The sequence below is a fragment of the Purpureocillium takamizusanense genome, chromosome 4 (genome assembly GCF_022605165.1).
Source record: "Purpureocillium takamizusanense chromosome 4, complete sequence".
Taxonomy (NCBI): Eukaryota; Fungi; Ascomycota; class Sordariomycetes; order Hypocreales; family Ophiocordycipitaceae; genus Purpureocillium; species Purpureocillium takamizusanense.
In genome coordinates, this window is record NC_063071.1 from 1,302,340 (window position 1) to 1,325,731 (window position 23,392).

Below are 23,392 nucleotides of genomic sequence, written 5' to 3' on the forward strand. Positions count from 1 at the left end.
TCCTCAAAGGACAGATCGGCCCAGATGCCGGATACTCTATCTCGATTCACCGAGATTGCTACATTCATTGCACCTATGCAGCAGGAGAGCATCTCAGCCAGCAGACAATTCGGGAAGGGGCGGGGGGGTTTGCTGCAGAAACGCTCACGCCGGGAAGGTGCGACAGACGCACCGTGCGCACTCTTTGTATATACGGCGATTTATGACAACTTCCAATGGAACCTCGCCGGCGAAAAGCCAAACCCTTCCAGCCCGGACGACCTGCAACCGACACCGCACAGGTAGCACTGGCCTTATCCAACGCAACAACCAGGAGCCGCTTACCTACTTTACCTACTGACCGCATTGCATTTGACAGCAGAGCGCCCATCTGTCGGACACCTGCTGGCGCCGCGCAAACACTGATGGGGGTGGGCGGCCCGGGGCTGCGAGGAGTCGCGCCTCGCGTGTCAGAACCGTTTCGGACCACCTAGTGTCCGAGGGCAGCACGACGCTCCGTGATGGCTCCCTTGGGGCCGCGCCACAGCTCTGGCGCAGGTCAGAGGCCTTTCCCGATCGATGCAAGCGTCCCGGGCCCGGAGAGCCAAGCTTTCTTCGCAGGGAAGGCGAGGGGCCACGCGAACCGTCGGGCGCTGCCATCTCCGCTCCGTCAGTGGACCTGTCACCGGCACGGGGGCCAGACGGGACTCCCTGGCACGTCTCCAAGCCTCTCACGACGACTACGGAGCACGGATGATGGACGAGCCGCCCGGAGTCGCGCATGGCCCTTCCCTTGTTGTCGTGGCGGCTCTCCGCGCTAGAGAAGCCACGGCCCCTTGGTCAATGGGCCTCCTTTTGGTTGACATTGTCAAAAGGGGCCGCAGTCCCCGACTGGCATGCCCCCGAGAGAACCTCTTCTGGGCTATCCACATCGTCTCGTTTCCCTCGCTTGCTCTGTCCTTCCCGCCGCCTCTCGCTGGTGTTTCTCTTCTCCCACCAACCCTCGTGCAAACAAGGGAGGGCTCCGAAAGCGCTGGTCTGCTTCGCTGGATTGCACACTTCTACTCTCGCCTTTCCCCCTGGCGGATCGTTGGGCGTAGTAATTCTAATATCCGTGGCTGGGCCTCGTCTTCTTTCACTTCGACACCGACGCCGCTGGACAGCTCAATAGCTACGCACAAGAGGGCGACTGCGCGGGGTTCAATTCATTCCAAAACACGGCTTCATCAACGAGAATTATGGTTTCATTTCGGGCAATGGCCATCGCGGGCCTCCTGGCAGCAGCGGATGCGCTCCCTGCCACATATCGGCTATCGCCTCGGCAAGTCAAGCAGAGCGACCTCTTCGCCCGGCAAGACAGCAAGGCGACGCCTGAAAAGCTCTCAGTCCCTGACAGCTTGACCTTGTAAGCCCGCTCCACCGTGAGACGGAACTCGCAAGACATGTGAAATTGACTCGCGCCTAGTCCTTTGGTTGCGGAACAAGCGGAGAACAAGTTCTATCAAGAGGGCTTTCAAAAGTTTCCTGAATCCGACTTCGCAGCGTTGGGACTCAACCAGCAGCAAATAGCAGACCTCAAGTCGATTGGGAGGTCGGAGGAACAGCATGTGGTGCTGTTGCAATCAGCTCTCGCGCAGGCAGGGATCCAACCCGTCCAGGAGTGCGAATACAATTTCCAGCTCAAGGATGCCAAAGACATGGTGCAGAAGGCGGCTCTGTTCGAGAACATTGGCGTCTCGGCTTACCTGGGCGCCGCGGGCCTCATTGACCCATCAGTATTGGGCACAGCCGCGTCCATTGTGACGGTTGAATCCCGCCACCAGACCGCCATCCGCATCTTTTCGGGTATGGCAGCCATTCCACAGGCCCTCGACGTGCCCATGAGTCCTCGATCAGTCTTCACGATGCTTTCGGCTTTTATCAAGAAGTGCCCCCAGCCGCTGAACCTTCAGGCGTTCCCCGCCTTGACCATGGAGGGCACGGATTCGCCCAAGATTGGTGCCTCGGTGCGCCCCAAGGCGGCTTCTGGCGCTTCGGGCGCCAAGCATTGCGCATTCACGTCTGGGAGCGCGCCGGTTGGCAACACCGTCTTTTCCGACTTCAGGGAGAATGAGGGCTGCGTTGTGCCGCAAGGCGTGGCAGGCGTGGCATACATGACGCTGACCAAGGAGGCGCCCGCCGACGGCATGCTAACGGATGAAAACATTGTGGCGGGTCCAATGGCCATGGTCATCACTTAGATGTTGCCTTTGGTCAAGGTGCCTCGTTTTCTTCCAATTTCTGAGGGCGGGTGGGATTGCGCGAGTCGCAAGCCACTGCTGTTGATGCACACATTTTGAGTATGAGGTGCCTTGTTCTCATGAAAATCTTATAGATACCTGAGCTAGGTTGTGGAGACATGTCTCCCGCTAGCTCTTGCAGCTGTTAATAATTGCATACCCGCACCTACGACCCTTTCATGTTGTATTTTGCTACCCGCGAAGTATTCGAGTGTGCTCGTCCCGGCACAAGCCTTTCTCCTGGGTGATCACAGCACCAGCACGGGCTGGCCCTGGAGGGCGCCCCGAGGGCCACGGTGAGGACTCGAGACGGGCTGCGCGAGTCCTGTGCGGCTCAGCCCGCGTCTCCCCGCGCTGTCAGACCTTTTGTGTTTTTTGAACTGCGCAATGGACCGCCAGGCGTGAGCTCCGCAGCAGCGAGCATTGTTTGGGGCGGGGGAGGGGAGGGGGCGCAGGCATGAAACGACATGGCAACACTACATGGCAGACAAAGTCTGTGAACGAGGGACACACGGGCATGGTACCAGTACGAGAGACACTCCGACTGTATAAAGAAGAGGTCTCTATGTATAGAATGCAAAATACTCAAGTACAGTGAATAATAAACAGGTATCGGGGCGAAATAAAAGGAAGAAGAAAAGAAGAAACGGAAAACTCGTAGCGAGTCGAAGGCCTCCCACCCTCCGTGCGTGCGTGTGTATAGGTGTGTTCCACCGACGAATGCCTCGCCGCCAAAGCGCATGTGCGCATAAACATGCCCACAACAAGTTGAACATGTGCATACACAAAAAGTTAAAAATATTAAGAAACAAGAAGAGAAAAGGTTGAAGAGACACATGGGTGGATCCGCCCCCGGCCCGTTGAAAGGATGTAAAGAGAGTGTATCCGGGGAGGGAGGGGGGGCGGAGGGCGGAGGAGGCTGATGTGTGTGAGCCGAGTGAAACGAATAAATGGGTGTCTGGCTGCTGGTTCCCCCCCGCCCCCCAGTGAAAAAGAAAGGCGGGATCGGTTTCGTTCGTCTGGACTTTAGAATGCGGCGAGGGCCACTGCCGCTGTGGCGGCGAAGAGGGCCGCCATGTATGATGATGCGATGGCCGTCTTGGGGCCGCGGGAGATGGGGTTGAGCGGGGGAGTGCTCGTTGAAGATGGGTCGGGGAGGAGGCCGGCGGCGGCGGGGTTGACATCATCATCGTTGCTGTTGATGGCATTGGTGTTGGTGTTGCCGCTGATTCCACTGCCGCTGCCGCCCTCTCGCGTGTCATCGTTGCCGGGTACGCTTCCGCCGCCGGGGCTGAAACCAGCACTGCCGTTGATGCCGATGCTGCCGGTGCCGGTGCCGCTTCCGCCGGGAATGCCGTCATGGCCATGGAGCTCGCTGGAGTCCTCGCCTCCTAACGTGCTACCGGACACGCCGCTGCCGAGATGGTCGTCGTCGTCGTCGTCGTCGTAGTCACCGTCGCCGCCGATCCCACCACGGCTGGGCGGGCGGTACATGTGGGCTCCCACGCGAGATGCGCCAACTTGCGGCGTGGGTGGTGCCGGGCCGGCCCCGAAGGGAGCGGCAGCAACGGCGGCGGCGGCGGCGGCGGCGGCGACAGGTGACATGGTCGTATGTACTAAAGGCACCGTCTTGATGGTGGTGGCGATGGGGTCCCTCGCGGGACAGTTTGGGACATTGGGCGGGCAGCTCTGGATGGAGGTACGGACCGTGCCGCTGGTGGCGGTGGTGGATGAGGACGTGGTGTCTGGCATGGAGGACGTCGTTTCCGCATCTGCCTCGCTGACGGGGCGTACAGCCGTATGCAGCGGGATGCTCTCGGTGACGACCTGTTCCTTGCAGGGGCAGTCGGGCACCTCGGACGCGCAGCTTGTGATGGTCCGGGTCGTCGTGGTGTATAACACGGCAGAAGCAGTCATCTCTGGCGCCGACATCGTCACGGGCGCGGACGTAGTCGTAGTCGTAGTCGTCGTCGTCGTCGTCGTCGTCGTCGTCATCTCTCCCTCGCCGACAACGACGGAGCATATAGTCGTATACAGCGGGATCGTCTCCGTCGTTACCACGACGCGGCCTCTCGCGGCACACTTCACCACGCCGGGCGGGCAGCGAGTAATAGTGCGGACCTCGGTGGTGTACACGGTAGAGGTGGTGGTAGTGGTGGTGATGAGCTTTGGCGTGGGCGTCGCCACGGGCGCAATGAGCGTCTCCATTGCGGTGTGCGACTCGCTGATTGGGCACACGGTCGTGTACAGCGCGATCTTCTCCGTCGTGACGGTATATTTCCCTCTCCAGGGGCAGTTTTGTACTCGGGGCGGGCAGCTAGTGACGGGAACGGTGCGGACCGTGGTAGAGTATACGGTAGAAGTGGTAACCTTTGTCGTGAGAGCCGCGACGGAGGTGGGCGTCTCGGTCACCATTTCAGTTTCGTTAGCCGAGTGTGCCGTTGTGTGCGGCGACACTGTCTCCGTCGTGACAGCATACCCCCCTTCTGAGGGGCAGTCTGGCGCGTCAGGCGCGCAGGCAGTCATGGCACGGACATCGGTCGTATGCACGGCAGAGGCGATGGTGACCTTGGGCGTGGGCATCACTACGGATGAGGGCGTGTCAATCGTCTTGTCCGACTTGCTGACCGATGGCGCGGTCGCGTATGGGGACATTGTCTCCGCCGTGACGGTATACGAACAGTCCGGCACGTCCATCGCGCAGCGGCTCAGGGTGCGGACGATGGTTGTGTGCGTGGCGGAGAGGCCACTCGTAGTAGTAGCCGTGGTGGCCGAGTTACGGTGAAGCTTCTCGGTCTGCGAGGTGGTCCACGAGGGTTGGGCCCTGTCGGTCGAGGTGGATGTCGAGGGGCCGGGCTCTGAGATGTCAGACACCGTGACATTGGTCTTTGCCCAGTCCTGCTTCGGAGCCGGGGTGTTGATAGGCGTGGACGTTGCAGGGACTTGCTCAGGAGGGATGCTGGGGATTGTAGACGACGTTGAGCTGGGGGTTGTGGACGATGTTGAGCTGGAGGTTATGGACGGCGTTGATTTGGAAACCGTAGATGACCTTGAGCTGGGAAACGCTCTTGTCGTTGCCGAGCTGGGCTTCTCCGACGCGACAGTCGTACTGACTTCGGATTGTTCCTCCGAGACATTGCCCAGCCGCATCAGCTTCACACTCGCAGGTGGCTGTGTAGTTGTCGAGCTGGAGTCGTTCAGGGTACTGGTCACTGGTTCCGTAGAAGTTTGCAGAGTGACACCAGACGGCACAGATTCGGTGCTCGGAGACGCCGTTGTAGTGGTTGAGCTGGACGTCTCCGAGGTGCTCCCCATACTGGCTGTCGCCGTCGTCGTCTCGTTGGTCGTGGATGTCTCGCTCGTGGGGTACTCCGTGACGACAGTGGATGATGTAGATGATGGTGAATCCTGAGTTGTTGACATGGACTCCGTCCTTGTAGTTGTAGAGTACGTGTTGTCGTAGTCTTCGTCGCTATCGTAGGGCTCCGGGTCGAAGATTCTCATATCTACTATTGCCTCAGACGTCGTCGTGGTCGTGGAGACTTCCTCTTGAGTAGCGGTTGACAATAGCGACGGCTTCTCAGTAGTAGAGACCTCTGTCGTAGCCGTGGTCGTCGAGAAGGCCGTGTTCGAGGTGACTTCTTCTTGAGCGGGAGTGGATACTAGCGATGGACTCAAAGGAGTAGATTCACTAATTGGTCCCGTGGCCGCAGGCAAGGTCGTTGTCGACGTCGTTATCGTAGAGGCTTCTTCTTGAATAGCAGTAGACAGTAGCGACGGCCTCGAGGTAGTAGACTCTTCGATGGATGCCGTTGTCGTAGACAAGGTCGTGGTCAGAGTCGTGTTCATGGAGACTTCTTCTTGAATAACAGTGGATAATAGCGACGGCCTCGAAGTAGTAGACTCCTTGGTCGATGAAGTTGTCGTAGGCAACGTCTCAGTCGAATTCGTTGTCGTGGGGACCTCGGCAGGGTCATTAGGCAGCACAGAGGGCTTCTGAGTAATAGAAGACTTCGTCGTAGCCGTAGTAGCAGTCGTAGTCGGGACCGTAGTCACAGAGGGATTTTCCGAGATGCTAGACAACGGAGACAGACTCTGCGTAGTAGACGCCTTTGTCGTAGCTATAGCAGTAGTAGTCGTAGCACGGGTCGTAGTCGTGGTCTCGGCTAGGGTCGGAGCTACCGGTACGGTTGAAGTACTACCCGAAGCTGTTGAAGAAGTCGTGGCCTTTATAGTATGCGTGGCTTTAGTCGTAGCCGTAGACGTTACCTTGCTCGAAGCCTTAACTTTAGTCGAACTTGTCGCTTTAGTTGAAGTCGTCGCCTTAGTCGAGGACTTCGTCTTGATCGGGGAGGCCGCCGGGGGCGCCGTCTTGGTCGGGGACGTCTTCTTCTTCGCTGGGGGCGTTACCCTCTTTGGAGCCATCACCTTCTTGGAAGGCGTCACCTTCGCTGGCGGCGTTACCCTCTTTGGGGACGTCACCTTCTTTAAAGGCGTCACCTTCGTTGGGGACGTCACCTTGGCTATACGTGTCGCCTTGGTCGAAGACGTCTTCTTCGTTGAAGATGTTACCTTCGTTGAAGACGTAAACTTCGTTGGCGACGTAACCTTTGTTGAAGACGATGCCTCAATCGAAGAAACCGCCGAAGACGTCGTCTTGGTCGAGGTAGTCCGCTGGGTCGAGGTCGCTACCTTAGTCGAAGACGTCGGCTTAGACGATGTCACAACACTTTTCGAGGTCGTCGCCTTGGTCGAAGTCGTTGACCTACTCGAAGTTACCGCCCGGGTCGCTGTCGTAACCGGTGTGGTAGTCTTAACCGTAGTTGTCGACTGGCTAGTTGCTCGAGTCGAACTAGTAGTCGTTATGGTCGTCTGCACTGTAGTTTTCGCCTTCGTTGAAGTTGTTGTCTCGGTCGAAGTTTTCGTCCGGGTGGAAGTCGTCACCTCGGTCGAAACCGATGCCGGGGTTGTTGAAGTCGTCCGGTCCGAAGTCGTAGTCATTGTGGTGGTCTTAGCCTCAGTCGTCGCCTTGGTCGAAGTTGTTGACCGAGTCGAAGTTGTAGCCGTTATGGGGGTCTTAACCGTACTTGACATCCGCGTGGAAGTCGTCTCCTCGGTGGAAATTGACGCTAGGGTGGAAGTTGATACCGAGGTCGAAGTTGTAGTTGTGGTCGAAGCCGTAGCCGTTGTGGAAGTCTGAACCGTAGTTATCGCCCGAGTGGAAGTCTCCGCCTCGGTGGAAGTTGATACCGTGGTCGAAGTCGTGGTCGTGGTCGCAGCCGTTGTGGTGGTCTTCACAGTACTTGTCACCTGAGTGGAAGCCGTCGCCTTGATGGAAGTTGACGCCGGGGTCGGGGTCGAAGTCGTTCCAGTGGTGGTCGTCGTTGTGGTAGCCACAGCCGTCGAAGACGTGTGCCCTTCCTCGTCTTCGGTTTCATCGGCATAGCCACCGGGGCTTAGCGGCACAGGGTCATCGAGCCTCATATCTGGCTCCCGCTCCGCGGCCATAGTCGTCGGAGAACGGGAGAGTCCATCGTCAACGTCACCTTCGACCTTCGGCTGAGTAGGCCTGCCCCGCTCGCGGTCAGGGACGACGGGTTGAGGACCCCCCGGGACTCCTGCGGGATCAGGTCCAGACGCAGGCTGCCCCGGAGCCAAGGGTGGTGGCGTTGGCCGCTGCTTTGCCGGATCTTTCGGGCCCTTCGACTTAGATCCAGGCTTCTTCTTCCGACCCTTTGGGCGCCTAGTCCTAGGCTTCTTCGACTCCTTTGGCGATGCAGGCGTAGTCGCAGACTTCTCCGTAACCTTGGGGCGAACAGGTCTGGCAGGAGGACGCCAGGTGGTGGTGGGAATCCCGGATGAGCAGTCTCCGCTAAGACACGAGAACGTGCGGACCTGCCTCACGGCGATGTAGGGCCTATCGACGTAGTCACCGTTCTCGACGCGGGTGGCCAAGGCCATGCACTGTTCGTGGCCCTTCCTCTTGGCGCAGTTCTCGTAGCCGGGGCAGGCGGACACCGCGCAGAATCGGATCTTGGTGGTCAGGCGAGTCGGGTAGAAGCCCACGTCGTCGAGGCTGCACGCCTGCGTTCTGGTTCCCCGATGGTCGCGCTCGGCCGTAATCCACACAAGCGGCTGGCCCCAGGACGACGGGTTGGGGCTGTCCGAGTTGAGGTCCCTGGGCTCCTCGCCCTCCTTCCACTGGAATATCATGAACTGGTTCCTGTCCTGAATCGTAACCATGACCTGCGGCACGCCGTTGACCCTTGGCCAGTGTTCCGGCCGGTACCACAGTCTCGTGTGTATGTGACATCCATTTTTGCGGTAGCTCTCGTGAGTATCATGAGCAGAGCTGGTGTTGTGTCAGTGAGGCATCAGCCCATGGTAGGGAAAGGGGGAGAGGGAGAAGGAGACGATGCCGTGGAAAGCAATCACAGTAGACAGTGAGAGGGTCAGCACTTACATGTACGTCTCCACGCTGCACCCCTGCTCGAACTGAGTAAACCTGACTATGTGCATCCCGTACCCGAGAGGAACCCTGGATCGCGACCATGCAGCAGTCCGATTCTGCCCAGGCCGAAGCTGGATTATCTCGTCAGAGTGGGTGCGCAGCCCCCTGGCGTCCAGAGTCAGGAATTGCCCCAGATGACTGTCGTCTATCCTCGGGCTCCATCGAAGAGTATTAAGGGGGGCCATGCTGGCCGTGTCTGCCGGCTAAGATGACGGTCAGAATGGCGAACTCAAAATGTATAAAAAGAAAGGATTTAGAATAAAACGCCAGGGGAGGCGAATACGTGCCATGGCGAATTCGAAAAAGTCTAAGAGTCTGAGACCGCTATACGTAGCGTCGGGCCTCCATCTCGAGGTCAAGGCTGCTCGGGCGCATGCCAAGGTGGCCCCTATCAACAGCAGCAGCCAGCTTAGATACATGGTGGGCAAACATGTGCTAGCCAAACGAGAGGCTCGAAATAAGATGAACAAGGAGTGTGACTATCGGCCAGAAAAGAAGAGCCCGAAAAAAACAATAGGCACAAGAAGAAGAAGAAGAAGAAGAATAAGGGATAAACGAATGGTAGAAGTCAAAGGACTGTCGGGCCGGATGCCTATAGGAAGGAGAATAACAAGAGAAAAGAACATGGTGAAGAGAACGACATCGAGCCTCCCTTTTATCCTACGGGCTCCGATCAATACGGAGTCCGCGGCTGCTCTGAGCCCATAAGCGAGGTAGCAACGCAGGCGGCGGCCGATGCGGTGATGCCGTCACTCATGGGCATCATCGTAGCCCGTCCCCCACTTTGTGTGAGCCGCCGCCGCGCGGGGGCCGCGCCGCGCCGCGCTGCCCAGATGGGGAAGCGGACAACGCCCCTTGCTGGGAACATGAGGAACAACTCACGGCCATCCAGGTCCGAAACGGGCAGCCTTGCCTGCCATCAACGGCCCAGCGCGAGTCAGAAGCTTTGAATGACGGTGGCCATCAAATCCCAGCATGGATGGGGCCTGGTCGTTCGGTCCGCCCGTCCGTCCGAGCGCGCGAGGCTATTCACATGGAGAGAGATGATACCACGTGATGATGTTATGATCGCGTGCGGACCCCCCAGAACATCTCGACGTTTGGACCGGGACGATTTAGGGTTTCTCCGGCTCTTACAACTATTGCTATGGAAAGGTTACTCGATCTGCAGATTTTTTTTTTTGTGTCCTGGCAAATTCAGACAAAACTCCAAGAAACTCTTAATAAGCATGTCACGATAACCCGCTTCACACTACAGAAAACCAAAGAGTGAGAGATGTGGTCTGCGGCCCGTGGAGAAGAAAAGTTTAAAAAAGTTTGTTTTTTGTCCCCAAAAAACAAAAATCCTTGACCCTGTCGTCGTGGCCGGGGCACTGGCTCCGCTCTCTCCGCAGACTTGCCCTCCTCCCCCCTTGCCGCCGGATTTGTCGAAACCCGATGATGCCCCCTTCTCAATCCTATCGTCTGTCTTCTTGGTCCCCCCCACTCCCCGGTTGTCTCACCTGACCACAGCTGCCTGCGGCGGGTGTCGTCGTCCCCACGGCATCACCGTATTTCGTCCCATGTTACACGGCCCAGACCTCTCCTTTTCTCTCTCCATTTTCTTTTCCCCTTCTTCCCCCTTTTTTCTTCTCTTTTCCACCCTCCTCCACCTTCGTCGAGCGCCCAGGGCCCCGTGCTATTGGTTAACTGACGTGCCCTGCATCCCTGCTTGGTAACTGGGGCGCGTGTCAAGCAGAAACGTCCGATGCGTGGGACGACCGTGCGTTTATCTCTGACCCTTCGTGATACATAGTCTGACGGAGTATGATTTTAGTTCTGTGTAACTCTTTTTCGACCTGAAACAGTACGATCAGGATCTGTATTATGGAGTTCCTTTTCTTCCTTCTGTTCTTCTCTTTCTTTCTGTTTCTTTGAACAGGTGGAGGAAGGAAGGGGGGAGGGGGGGCCGCGGGGTCCGGATGACTGTATCAGGACACTTCGACGAGTCCTCCCTTCAGGCACACGAACCCAAACCCCCCGCGTTCTCAGAGCCTACATCAGTCTCTTGTCAGTCCATCGTAGTACTACCGAGCAAACCAGCAAACTACTTCGTCCTTTCCGTACAACGTGGCCGCCCCCATGGGGGGCCACCCTTCATTCTTGGCTCTCGCCCTTTCCCTTACATAGACCGTGAGCTATTTTCCAGTCCTTTTTTGCCTAAAGATAGGCAGGCAGGCCGGGCCGGGGGTTCGTCTTGTATATGAGGTCATCGCGGCGCTTGGTGGCGGGCAAAGACGGTAAATCCGACTGCTTCGTACGTAAGAGCTTTGTTGATGTCTAATTTCCACCCCCGGGCTCCCGGGCCACCGACAATGCAAGGGCGCCTACCTGCCGCCCGCTGCTCGCTTCACCGTCTGCGGGACCCGGTGGAGGCGGTCGGGTCTTGGCTATTGTTTGTTATATGAAATAGCACGTGCTGTGTGTGTAGGTCCACGCAGATTTGCTTTACGTTTGTCCCGGGCCACGTGGGCGGCGGACCTGGAGCGTAGCAAACTTATGGCCGGAGCTCGGGCACGACCGAGCCGACCACGCCGTCGGGTCCGCCTCCGTGTGGGGCGCCTCTGCCGGCCCGGTCATGCCCGGAGCGTCAAAACTCAAACGTCTCCACCAGGAACACGCGCTCCCATGCAATGGCAAAAATCGCACAAGCAAGTAAAGGCTGCAATTTGGCTTTGTAATATGTATTCGGGAGGGCCTAATCTTGCTACTCACTACACGACTTTGTACGACGCGGGGCATGCTGTGACAGCCTCCCACGCCGGCTCCTCGCTTTGGCGCCCGCGATGGCTCCAATGTAAGGATTCGGGTCCAGTTCATGCATATCACCCTCCCACTGTCAGCCTCGGCCTATGATATCCCATACAGTGAGTGGGCTCAGTGACCCCTCGCCTTGTCACCCTTGCCTCCGTGTCTTCCGGCTTTGACATGACCACAGCGCCTGTGTCCATGCCTTGCCGGCTACTCATACTCGCATCCCCAAGTTCCCCTTTGCCACCAATGCGAGCTATCCACTGCTATATCTCTCCAGTAGTCGCTGCTGTGGCAGCACCAGACAATGTCGAAGTATCAATGCCGTCTTTCCCACCTGTCTGTGAAGACCCGATGGCTTACTTGAAAAATAGGCGTGGCGTACCCACCCATGCTGTACTTTTGGAGGGGTCAGTCACCTTCCGTTCGCCAAACACCAGCGCCGTCGCCCCTGAGTTTAAAAAGGTCTTGCGTCCAGGTACCGCTGAGCCTTGGCCCAGGCCACCTTGTCAGCGGCCGGCAGCTCTATGCTATCGACAGTCTGTACTCCTTGATTGAGCGCTCCGACGAAGTCTGCGCACAGGCGGAAGTCGTCCGCCAGTGCCTCCGCAAAAGGCACAAAAGTTCTCGGAAACTCAGCCAATCGGGCAGCACGCGCTTCTTTGCTGTCGCTCGCCTCGTCCTCGTCGAAGAATGTTCGAATCGCGATGCCCAGTCCGATGTCTGGCTCTTGCAAAAAGGGAAGCCTGTACAGCTGTCAGTTTGCCTATCTGTTCAGGTATCCAAGACGAAACCACGTACCTCTGGCTGATATCCAAGTAGTCATCCCTCTCTCTCTTGCACTGGCCATACATAAACATGGAGGCGACAATGGCCTCGATTAGGTCGCGGTCGGCCTCCCGAACCGTGGTGGAAAGCGACCGGAACGCCAGGAGGCCCTTGTTAAGAGGCCCCGTGTAGCCGTAAACCTGATGTCGCAGCTTCAGCAACGTGGCGCACTGACTGACAAGAACCAGGCTGGACTTTTCCTCCTCAGTACCCTTTCGCGGCATGCCGACAACGTCTTCGCGGTACTTTGCAGTGAGGACGCCAAGACGGACGAGCTCGAAGGCGAGAAGAGCGGCTTCGTCCAGGCCGGGCACCTCGGGGCGATTCTCGTTTGCCTCCTTGAGCGCCAGCAGCGTCGTGGCCAGAGCATTCCCCCATTTCGTCAGCTTGTGTTCGTCGTTGACATAGCCTCTCAGGTGCAAAAATCGCCAAATGGCGACCGAGGTCACCATCTCCGTTGTATCAATGCCCTTGATGAGCTTCTCCTTGGCCAGCGTAAGTTCCACAAAGTCCGAGTTTGCCAGAGCCAGCACCTCCAGGTAAATGGGCCCAGCGAAATCGGCTGGGAAAAACTTGCGGAGGTCGCTCTCTTTGACGTCCCACGAGCCCACCTTCTGCGACGGCGGGGGCTGCAGTGCCCGATGGTTAATCGTGTAGGCGAACTTGGGGTCGAACCAGACACGTAGTGTGATGTCCTTGTGGCCGATGCCCCGGTGGACACGGGGAATGATGAGACCGAGGGCTTGCTCCTTCAGGGGCAGGATCTTGTCCGTCACTAGCTTCTTGTACTCCTCGGTAGCCCCGCCTTCGAGGGTCGGCTGCATCAGGATCTGACCGTGCGTTATACAGTTCAGATTCCGCGCGCCGATGAGACCCGTGTTGAGGTAGTGGAAGAGCTCGGCGGGCAGCTGCAGGCCGAGATACTCGTGGTTGTCCTTGGTGAGCTTCTCGAAATCATTGACGCGAACCTCGCCGTTTTCCGCGATGTAAATGAAGTGCTGGACGGCCATGCGCGCCTTGCGATACTTGTCAAGCCAGGCGGGGTCTTGAGCCTGCAAGATATCGTTGAACGAGGCGCAAGCGGTCGCGACAGATTTGTCGGAGGTGCGCAGCATGTTGACAGCGTCCATGATGGAGAAGGCGTTTTGGTAAATGGAAGTGTCAAGCAGAGGGGGGAATGGCGGGAGAAACGAGGTGCCCGTCATGAGCATTCCATCGATGAACATGGGTTCGCCCACTCCGAGCCCCGTCATGACCTTTTTCTTCGACACGAAGCTCACCGTCTTAGCCTCCCAGTCAAAGCTGCGGATGACCGAGTCCTTGATGGGGTAGAGGAGGAGCTCCTGGGGGCCCATGACGCCAGCACATTGGTCGGAATCACTCATCTCGAAATAGGCAAGCTGCAAGAAAGTCATGTTAGCAGGATACTCTCCTCCCGCTGGAGAGGGAGGGGCGGAGAGTGTTGGAAAGGCCTTACCTGTGCGCAAGCATTGTAAGGAGGCACTAGGAAGTGCAAGCTGCGCTTCTTTAAAATGTTCTGAAGCAGGGGATATAGGTTTCGAACGCAAAAGGCGCCTGCCGAGCATCAAGTCAGCCACGGAGTCAGAGATCCATCTTGGCTATGGCGATGCTCACCAGGGTTGGCGCCAAAGGTGGCCACGGCCTGCTCAGCCTGGGATTGTGAGTACAAGTCCCACGCATCGTCGGTCTTCTGATTCGCACTGCGCCGGCGGGCGAGCGATACTTGGTCTTGGCCGGTGATGGACTGTCCGTCGAAGATGAAGAAGGGGGTGATGCGATTCTTGCTCCAAAGGTCCAGGTTCTCATTGATGTGAGCCTCGATGCCGGTCAGACCACCGAGGGCGGACAGCAATGGTTCGTGAGCGGGCGGAGTGTCGAGCAAGAGGTTGAGATAATAAGACGCATCGACGGCAATGGCGCAATCTTCGAGCTCGGCAATCTCGCCGGTACTATAAAGAGCCTCGGGTTAGCTGGCTAGGCAAATCCGATGCAGCAGTGGACGGGGTCTGGCCCGAATCTAGGGTCGAGGAACATACCTGGCCTGGCCATTGAGCCAGGAGTCTTCGATTAGGACTGTAGCAAGGCATTGTGAGCTTCAAAAACAAGTCACGCAAGATCGCTTGGGGTATGGGCTGGGGGGGAAGGGCGTGGTCGCTTGAGGTCGCGGGAGACACGTCGAGCCCATAGGGCGGACGAATGCCGTCAATATGAAGAAATTGAGCTCCCGACTCTAGTCTGAAAGCTCCCACCAAGCATTCGAGCAAACGCAATCCGTGTGCCGCCGCAGCTGAGCGCCGAACGCAGAGCTCACGCGACCCAGCAGCAGCGCGCAAGTGCGGCTGCCCACGTCTCGACGAGAAGCTGCGGGGTCCGCGCCCGCTCCGGAGCATGACGTCGCTCGGGAGGAAAGAAGAGGAAAGCCGACTCACAAGGCATCTCGACCAGGCTGTGCGGCGACAGGGGCGCCTTTGTGTTTCGTGACGGAGCCTGAAGCGAAGAGGCTGCTTGTACTGCTGCTGCTGCTGCTGCTGCTGCTGCTGCTGTCGTACCCAGCCTTGCTGACTATTTAGGACAGGTGCGGGCGGGCGTTTCCCACCTCCCCTAGAGGGAAATGAGCCGAGATCGTGTGCGAGGAGCTGGTGCCGTTTGGGTCGGCGGGTGGTGGGTGGAGGGGGGTCAGGACGTTGTCGATGCGTCGTCAGGCGACATGAAGGGGAGTCGGTCGGTGGAGGGGAGGAAAGAGGGCGAGAGGAAGAACAAAGATGCCAAAAACGGCCCGCGAAGCCCTCGGCGAGGGTGAGTGTCGAGGCGGTCGCTTGCTCGTTGCCTGGCGGGGGTGGTGACCAGAGGTTGCAGTCGGCAGGTGATGGAGGCAAGCTGGGTGTTTTGTTGGCGACGCGAGGTTTCGAGGTTGGCGGCTGCGCACTGCCGCAGTGCCGGTGGATCTAGCGTGTGGCAGCACCCGCTGGCGCCAGCTCAAGCTGGATGGATGGATGGCTGGGTGGGTGATGGAGGCCGGTGTGTGGGTGCCTCCAGGTGTCCACTGCGTCCAGGTGTGCCTGGCTCTCGCTACCTGGGGGCTGTTCTGTGCTTTGTGCAGGTGTGCTGTGGTGTACTGTGGTGCTAGTAGTTGTGTAGGTACCTTTGCGCTGTGCTGTGCTGCCCGGGCTGCCTCTACAGGTAGGTAGCCCGTGTGCTTGCATCCCGTCTCAACCTGGACGGGAGTGGGGCCCAGCCCAGTGGAGCCCTGTCGGGTTCCATGCTCCTGCCTCCGCTGCTGCTGCACTGCTGCTGCACTGCTGTTGCACGGCTGCTGCCGACGAGGCACTTTCATGCTCGGATTCCAGGTTGGTGCCGTCCCGTGTGCCTGGGCTGGGCGTCTGAGGGGCCGCCATTGCCCAAGGGGGGATTGGAGTTTCCCCTGGCGGGCGCAACCTGGCAGGCGCTTTTGTTCTGCCACACATGTGCCTGTGCAAACTTGGAATTATCCCCCCCCCCCTTTTGTCCTTTCGCGCATCCGTCTAACAAAGCCCGTCCCCCCCCTCCTGTGCAAATTGACCTGGTGGCAACCCAGTCCAGTCGACGCTGATGTGCGCACGAGCCACAGGGTCTTTCTCGCTAGGGCCCACTCTACTACAAGTGGCAGCAAGCAGCAGCAAGCAGCAACAGGAGCTTGTCGTGTGAATGTTTGTGTGTGTGTGCGTGTGTGGCTGGTGCATCAACCCCAACTTTTGTGGCGGTGCGCGGCCCGTCGGCCATCGCGACCTCGTCGAACAGCCGTGTTCGAGCCAGTGGCCGGCCGTCTTGCTCGTCACCCTGTCAGAAAAGGTTCATTTTATACTTCTTTACCTCAACTCAATGTTTTCTTGATAGCTTCAAGATCAACCTCAGCGACATGGACATGGCCTATGAGTTTCACCCACGTACTAAATCCGCGACCTGGCGCAGCTCGGCATCGCCATGATGCGTGCGACTCCGACAGACCCATGGCGAGCCCCCTCCTGAATTTTCCCTTTCCCGAGGCTTTTAGAGATCGCAGTTATCGTTGTCCCAGAATCGCGAATCGATCTATAGGTATCCCAATCCTACTAAATAAGAATTAGTAACTATAGGGGTTATCTCGATTCTGGCAAGCTGGGGCACTCTTGTGAAAATTGATGTGGATTGAGTCGAGCGCCGCGGAAAGAGCTATGGCGTTTCAACGCTATCATCGGAGCTCCCCCTCCTTGAACAGAGGTGGAAACCCCATACCGAGGCGTGCCTGTGAAGACGAGAGTTTCGTGGTTTAGATTTCAAGTGAAGTGTCGTTATGACCAAAAATGACTCTTCGTCATATGAACCACAACAGCAAATGCAAATAAATACAAGCCAAACATAACTCGGCGATAGGCAAGTCGTAGTGCTGAGAAAGATGTATTGGGTTACACTCCCATAAATCCATCCGATTTCGTTTCGTAGAGAAATGATCGGGTAGCCGAACTCGAGCTATTGTGCGTCGAACCTTGGTGTGGTTGGGGTATATGAGTTGGCCGTTGTCAAGTTATGCTGCGAAAACCTGGGCTGACGGGCTGGGACACTTGTCTATACTATTCATGTTAAACTACGGAAATAGTTACTCGTGGCTTGGTCCCTAGCCGTTGAGGACAACAAATGACATGTCGGTCTGCCGTTGCCGTCGCACCAAATGCCTGCACACCAAAATTTGGCTTGCATGGCGGGCTAGCGGCGCGTAAAGGGCCTAATAACACGTTCAACTAACCAACTGTTTGCACCTTGATAAATGAGCATTGCTGCTCGTAGTTCTACTACATACGTACCTGTAAATGCTCTTGCATATACAGTATACGTGGCAGATGACGGAGGTCTCACACGTATCATTCGTTTTCGCAGACTACCAGGGATACTGTACAGTATACTTCGTACGTACCAATGCAAACTGTAGCAGGCATTTGGTGGAGCACCACCACCGACCGGCCGATGCCGAGTGTGTGTCACCGTCGACGCCCACTTTTGCTCGAACCGCCGACGCCCGATTTGCTTGCTTGCTTGCTTGCTTCCACCACCACCCCATGCCACATTGCCATCCATCATCCATGTCCCTCCCTCTCATCCCACTTCCCCCATCTTATTGAGTCCCACCACCGGCTCCCCACAGCATCAAGCCCACCAACCAACTAACCAAACCAAACCAATCCTCGCCATGGCCCCCGCTACGGCCAACATCCCCGTCATCGACCTCGCCGGCGACGAGCAAGCCGACGCGGTGGCCCGGCAGCTCGTCGCCGCCGCCGAGGAGCACGGCTTCATCTACATCAAGAACCGCGGCCACGACATTCCCGCCGCGGCCGTCGACGAAGCCTTTTCCCTGGTGGGTGGCCGTCAAGCGCACGTTGTCTCCTCCGCGTCTTGCTCGCTTGCCTTCTTTTATTTGCCCACCTTGTCGCGTAATGCTCTACATATATTAGTAGTAAAAGCTGATATGGGATGACTGGTTCTTTATAGTCGAGGAAAATCTTCGACACGCCGCTCGAGGAGAAGCAGCGGTGCGCCATCCAGACCAACAACCGCGGCTGGACGGGCATGCACGCCGAGACGCTGGACCCCAAGAACCAAAAGGTTCGGTCCCATGCCATGCATGGCCATTGAAAGGCTCGCTTCGTAAGCCCGTCAGGCAGCTGACCTCTTTTCCTCTTCATCGCTGTTGCTGTTCCTTAGGTTGGAGACTTGAAAGAGTGAGTGTCAAGTCCCCCCCCTTCGGCCCTCATCTACGGCGCACGACTTTACAAGAAAGACAATGCACGGTTCACACAAGTATGTAAATGGCTGACGGTGTGTACACCACGCGCACAAAACAGAGCCTTCAACTTTGGCGAGTTCGTCGACGGCAAGGCCCAGCAGCCCATTCCCTCGACCGTCGCCGCCGACGAGGCCCGCTTCGCCGCCTTTGCGGATTTGTGTCGCGCCTTGTGCCTCAAGATCCTCCGCCTTCTCGGCCTCGGCCTCGGCGTGAGTCGCCCGCCCCGTTCTCCTTTCTTTCCGCATGTCCCAGCCCTCGAGACTCCCAATTGTGGGGGGAAAGGAAAAAAAAAAGTGTCCTGAAGCATTCGTTGCGAAGTCTTGTGTATTCACGCTCACCATGAACCGCAACCCCCCGCCCCGTCTAGGTCGGTGACTTCTTCTCCTCGGCGCACTTCACCACGCAGGCCGGCTCCGGCACCGTCCTCCGCTTCCTGCGCTACCCGCCCGCCGACTCATCCTCGTTGATGTCGTCGAGCCACGTCCGCGCGGGCGCCCACTCCGACTACGGCTCCATCACGCTGCTTTTCCGCCTCCCCGGCCAGGCCGGCCTCGAGATCCTCCGCCGCGACGGCGTCTGGGCCCCCGTCCCCGTCTCCCCGCCCGGCACCGCCGAGGACCCCGCGCCGCCCATCCTCGTCAACATCGGCGACCTGCTGTCGTACTGGACCAACCGCCTGTTCCGCAGCACCGTCCACCGCGTCGTCTTCCCCGCCACCGCCACCACCGCCGCCGCCACTACCACCTACGCGCTCGAGGGCGAGTCGAGCGCCGCGCCGAGGTACTCCATTGCCTTCTTCTGCCATCCCGTCGGCTCCATGCGCCTGGAGCCCGTCCCCAGCCAGAGGGTCAAGGACTACGTTCCTACCGGGGACGCCACGAGCGCCAACCCGTACGCGGAGAGAAAGGTCATGACTGCTGATGAGCACCTTTTCATGAGACTCAAGGAGACGTATGGGACTCTGTACGACGAGAAGAAGGAGGATGCCCCATAAGCAAGAGCCTTGCGGTGACTTCGTTTCCTGTATCCGAAATACCAAGACGCATTCTAAACATCCATAACCACGATGCCAAGCCCGATATGCATGCGCCGTTTTGTATGCAATGCATCCCGTCATATCATGCCGCAGTACCACCGGCGCCAAGGATCGTCAAACCCGTCGTAATACTTTGTTTGCACCGTCTTATCCTCCAATATGGTGATGTATCTCAAGAGTCGCCAATCGTATACAGATATCCAGCGTCTCTTACCGCGACAACTCTTCTTTCGAGCTTCTTCGGCCTGACGAAGCAACTCCCTCGTTTCGTCGGCCGCCTTGACACTGTCGATCAAAAGTATCGCGTTACGTGATTGTCTTGCCTCGGAAGGGGCCTTGGTGGGAGGCCTACCCGCAGTCAGCCAGGGGTGTTCCAGCACGCTTGCGCCCTCTACACCGTGCTTTTTGAAATGTGTCCGTGCTTCAATCATCGTCTTTAGATCCTTCGTGGCGAAAAACACCGAGCATTGAGCGAGGTGGCATCCAGCACCTGCATAAATGCATGCCGCCTCGGCGGTGTCTCTCCCATGTCTTATATCACCTTCTGCATCTGTGCACGAGATCGCGAAGGTCGTCTTTAGTATAGCGCCCGGAGGTTCCGTCGTATCTTCTTCATCACCAGGCCCACTGGTGACAGGAGCGACAGGCTTCAACTCGCAGTTTAACCCCCCATCATCCTGCGGAAGCTGTGTAGAGACGGAGCTAGTGGACATCGCCGAATGTTGTGAGGCATTGCCATTAACCTCAGTCAATGGCCTGCGGACAGTCTCAGGTTTCGGAAACGTCGGGCCGCACTCAAGTTGTCGCTGTTTCTTGCGTGCTGGTGGCATTTCCAATAAAGGCTCCAGCTGGCGCTTTCGTAGAGAGGTCTTTGAAGGAGTCGGCGATGTTGCGGCCTCCACTGGCAGAGAAGACGACGGTGGCGTGATCAATGGAGCCTGCGGTACGGCGAACTCTCTGGTAGTTGTGTGGAGCGCCTGTTCCAGGTCGGCAGAAGCTGTATTCACGGTTCTGAAAGCTACTGGCGACAGCCGTGGGTCAGACTCGGATGTTGCCTGAGTGGACTTGACTGGAGAAGGAGTCGGCATCGTTGTCGCGGTGAGTTGACTGACAGCATCAACAGCGCGTCCATGGGGGTCAGCCCCTTCGAGCCGCGCAATCCAGGCCAGATTTTCCTGGCTGTCGTCCATATCTGGGCTTCTGGTTGCCTCTTTGGCCTTCTCCTGGAGTTCTTGGAGCGAGATTGTATCTGTATAGTCGCGGTCAAAGTGGATTTTGGAAACCGCGGGGAACCGCGGGGTCCAGAAACCCACGTTTCCGGGCTTGTCAAAGCTGAAGCACCTCAAGTCAAAGACGAGGGGGTTTCGGAAAGCAAAGCGCATGGGTGTGTTGGTCTCAAGCCCGCGTGGGATCTTTAGCTTGGTGTCAACATTATCAGGCGGCTCGACGGGCATGGGGTTGCCGAAAGCCAGAACAGACTTGAGTTGTGCCTCGTTCAGCTCCACAACCGTCACGACTGTGAACTCGGGGACTGCACGCCACCTCTTCACCTCCTCCCTGTTTTCCAAACAGGCCAAGTAAAAGTGTGTCCACTTCAGGTCTGGGATCATGTAGGAACGTGCCTTGGATGCATTGAAGCCCGCACCAACCACTGCTAAGTCTCCAACGTCACCAAAGTTGCCAATGTATTCCTTCTTCAGCTTTATGCAAAGTCCCGAAAATCGCTTGCTGCTGTCGTGAAAGTTGAAGTAGGGATCGTCTGGCTTCAGCACGAGGCCTTCGCCGCGTTCGACAATTGTCCTTGCGAAGGCTTGTCGGAGGTCGGAAATGGCGTAGCGACCACCGAAATCAATGACCTTCCTCGACACAAGCTCTGCCCTGCCTGTGTCACGGCGGATTGTCCGCTCGAGCAGCTTGAAACGCTCAGAGTGGCGAATGTCGAGCAAGGAGCAATCGTCCAGAAGCAGCATGTCGAAATATACTATCATTAAATTTTCGTATGGCTTGGGCCTGCTTCCGTCAGCCATCATCCTGGGATGGTCGGAACATGCTCCTCACGGCGTGTCATCTTCTGTATTCATAAAGCGCCCCCTGCGCGACACGTGATTTCGGATCCTATGAAAAGGGAGAATCTTGCCTTCCTGCATCCAATGAGTATTGGCAAAGCTGCATAGGAATCGGGGTTTCTCACCAAGTCGCTATAGACAACTAATTCACCTTCCAAAATGCAGTTTTTCCGAACGTTTGATGCCGGCATGCCCAATCTGAGTGATTTCGATATCGCACTTTCTCAAAGAGTCAGCAGTAGTTGTCAGCGGCTCTGTGTACGACAACGTACCCTCGCAAACCTTGTCTGTCTTCCGTACTATCCTTGCCGCTCTTGGAGAATATCTGTATCCTAGGAGGGTCGCGGGTGGCATCGACATGAATCTGACAGTATTCACCGTCGATTTTATCCTCGACGCTCATGCGGCCGTAGCAGAGCGTGCTGCAGTGCTTGATGCTCCGAGCCTTGAACCAATTTTGCCTACCTACCTTGACGCCCAGCCGGGGTTTTACGGACGCGATCATTTCATTCCCAAAATGTGCCGAACGACCGGAATTTGGGAGCATGGGGCTTTTCGCTGCTTGCAAGACGTTGATGGCTGCTGTAAAGTCGTCTTGAACTTGCAGTATTGCTGGAAGGACCGGATGACAGCACTGATAAACGAGCTTGGAGTCGAGGATCAACGGCCTATAGTCTTTGAGGACAAGTCGAGTAAGCCATTTTGCTTCCTTGGCGTTGAGCCGCCGGTAGATGCCTTCCAAGTCGCCGCGGTCGCGGGTCGTCAGACCTGCCTGCGAGCTGCGAATGGCTGGGGAACTCCATTTGATTCTTGAAGCTAGATCGTGAAGTAACGCATCGATTTCCTCGACGGAGACGCGGTGCTTGTCAGTATATGTAGGATTGGGCTAGAGCGAACGGCATTAGCCACGCATTGTATCAGTCACTGTCGCAACACCTACGGTGGTAACCAGGAGGCGTTCGACGCAGTCGGCCAAGTCCAATCCGAGTCCCGGCTGACGATACCTTGCCAGTTCCGCAATGCGCGATGCGCCCAGGCCCAGGCCGCGTCCTATGATCTTCTCGAGTGACGGGGTCTGGATACAGTACACTCGGTCCGTCCTCTTGTCTGGAAGCAACGTCGATAGCAGGGCCGGCAAGTTCGTGTCGTGCGCATCAATGCGTCCCCGATGGCGAGCAAACCAGTCCGCAACAGCCTGGGCATTTGATCGACGGGCAGCGCATAGCCTGTGGCACTCGTCCAACAGGTCGCAGACGAGCGAGAATGGCAAAGGCATCGCGCGTATGTGTGAGAGGTGGCTTGCGCGCAGCCCGGATAGATGACTCGGAAGCAATGGTTGGCAACCTGGAGGGCAAACTCTGGAGGCAGCCACCTTCGCGAGGGACGGCGGTTGAAGCCTTTCTTTTGTCCAGGGGCGTGGGCCCTGCCTCGGAGCGACTGCGAATGCAGGCAGCCAAGTTTCGGCACAAACTCGTTTCGATCATGTGTTTTGGGCATGACAGGGAGGCTGGAAGCCTAGCTCGCGGCGAGGCTGCAATTCTGTCTGACAGTCATTGTCGGAGCGACCCGACGGCCCATTGTATTGCGCAGGTGGATGAAGAGCGTTGGGTAACTACTGGAGGTCCAGTCCCCGACGCGTTCGCCAATTGAAAGGCAGCAGGGGGTGGGGGGTGAGGGCACGCGACCTCGACGGGAAGTCACGTGAGTCAATGATACTACAGGCAGAGAATGGCAGCAGCAGAGGTCCTCGGCAGGTCTCCTCCTGTTCAGGGGGGCAAAATTTAGTCTCTCCATTCTGTGAAAATGAACCGTTCTCAACAAGATACAGTATAGTCCATGGCAGCATCTCTTCGCCCTCAATTCACCCTCTCCTCGCAATGGCCCGCGTGCTGCTGTGAAAGAAATCTCCCTTCAAGGATCCATCCTCGATGCGTCAACAGTGCCAGGTCCATCCGCGGGCCATTGACTGTCATGTCCGCAATATCCCGCTTCACTCATCACTTTCATCACTGTCATCACTGTCATCACTGTCATCAGATCCAAGGGAGCATTCGGCTCTGTGCCTGCTACTAATTCTGTCAGGCA

General features: G+C 57.4%; 6 protein-coding genes across 6 annotated transcripts; 2 read left to right on the forward strand and 4 right to left on the reverse strand.

Moving 5' to 3' along the window:
* The first annotated feature begins 254 nt into the window (after window positions 1–254).
* JDV02_005057 (uncharacterized protein) lies at window positions 255–2,415 on the forward strand. The gene is made up of 2 exons (XM_047986311.1): window positions 255–1,384; window positions 1,445–2,415. The coding sequence occupies exons 1-2, from the start codon at window positions 1,218–1,220 to the stop codon at window positions 2,217–2,219; spliced, it is 942 nt and encodes a 313-aa protein (XP_047842291.1). The 5' UTR covers window positions 255–1,217; the 3' UTR covers window positions 2,220–2,415.
* An 869-nt stretch (window positions 2,416–3,284) lies between these two features.
* On the reverse strand, window positions 3,285–5,762 carry JDV02_005058 (uncharacterized protein; the record flags this gene model as incomplete). Its single annotated transcript, XM_047986312.1, has 1 exon — window positions 3,285–5,762. One exon carries the CDS (start codon window positions 5,760–5,762, stop codon window positions 3,285–3,287), a length of 2,478 nt encoding a protein of 825 aa, XP_047842292.1.
* Window positions 5,763–6,582: 820 nt separating this feature from the next.
* JDV02_005059 (uncharacterized protein) lies at window positions 6,583–8,954 on the reverse strand (the record flags this gene model as incomplete). The annotated part of the gene is made up of 7 exons (XM_047986313.1): window positions 6,583–6,830; window positions 6,900–6,946; window positions 7,028–7,070; window positions 7,137–7,268; window positions 7,341–7,679; window positions 7,805–8,610; window positions 8,722–8,954. 7 exons carry the CDS (start codon window positions 8,952–8,954, stop codon window positions 6,583–6,585), a joined length of 1,848 nt encoding a protein of 615 aa, XP_047842293.1.
* A 2,515-nt stretch (window positions 8,955–11,469) lies between these two features.
* JDV02_005060 (uncharacterized protein) lies at window positions 11,470–15,297 on the reverse strand. The gene is made up of 6 exons (XM_047986314.1): window positions 14,838–15,297; window positions 14,445–14,481; window positions 14,023–14,357; window positions 13,865–13,962; window positions 12,361–13,787; window positions 11,470–12,305 (listed from the first exon to the last, which is right to left on the reverse strand). The coding sequence occupies exons 1-6, from the start codon at window positions 14,842–14,844 to the stop codon at window positions 12,017–12,019; spliced, it is 2,193 nt and encodes a 730-aa protein (XP_047842294.1). The 5' UTR covers window positions 14,845–15,297; the 3' UTR covers window positions 11,470–12,016.
* Window positions 15,298–17,608: 2,311 nt separating this feature from the next.
* JDV02_005061 (uncharacterized protein) lies at window positions 17,609–19,199 on the forward strand (the record flags this gene model as incomplete). The annotated part of the gene is made up of 5 exons (XM_047986315.1): window positions 17,609–17,776; window positions 17,911–18,024; window positions 18,124–18,140; window positions 18,264–18,414; window positions 18,573–19,199. 5 exons carry the CDS (start codon window positions 17,609–17,611, stop codon window positions 19,197–19,199), a joined length of 1,077 nt encoding a protein of 358 aa, XP_047842295.1.
* Window positions 19,200–20,036: 837 nt separating this feature from the next.
* JDV02_005062 (DNA ligase (ATP)) lies at window positions 20,037–22,583 on the reverse strand (the record flags this gene model as incomplete). Its single annotated transcript, XM_047986316.1, has 6 exons — window positions 20,037–20,252; window positions 20,354–21,251; window positions 21,300–21,382; window positions 21,433–21,526; window positions 21,580–22,193; window positions 22,248–22,583. The coding sequence occupies 6 exons, from the start codon at window positions 22,581–22,583 to the stop codon at window positions 20,037–20,039; spliced, it is 2,241 nt and encodes a 746-aa protein (XP_047842296.1).
* Window positions 22,584–23,392: the final 809 nt, after the last annotated feature.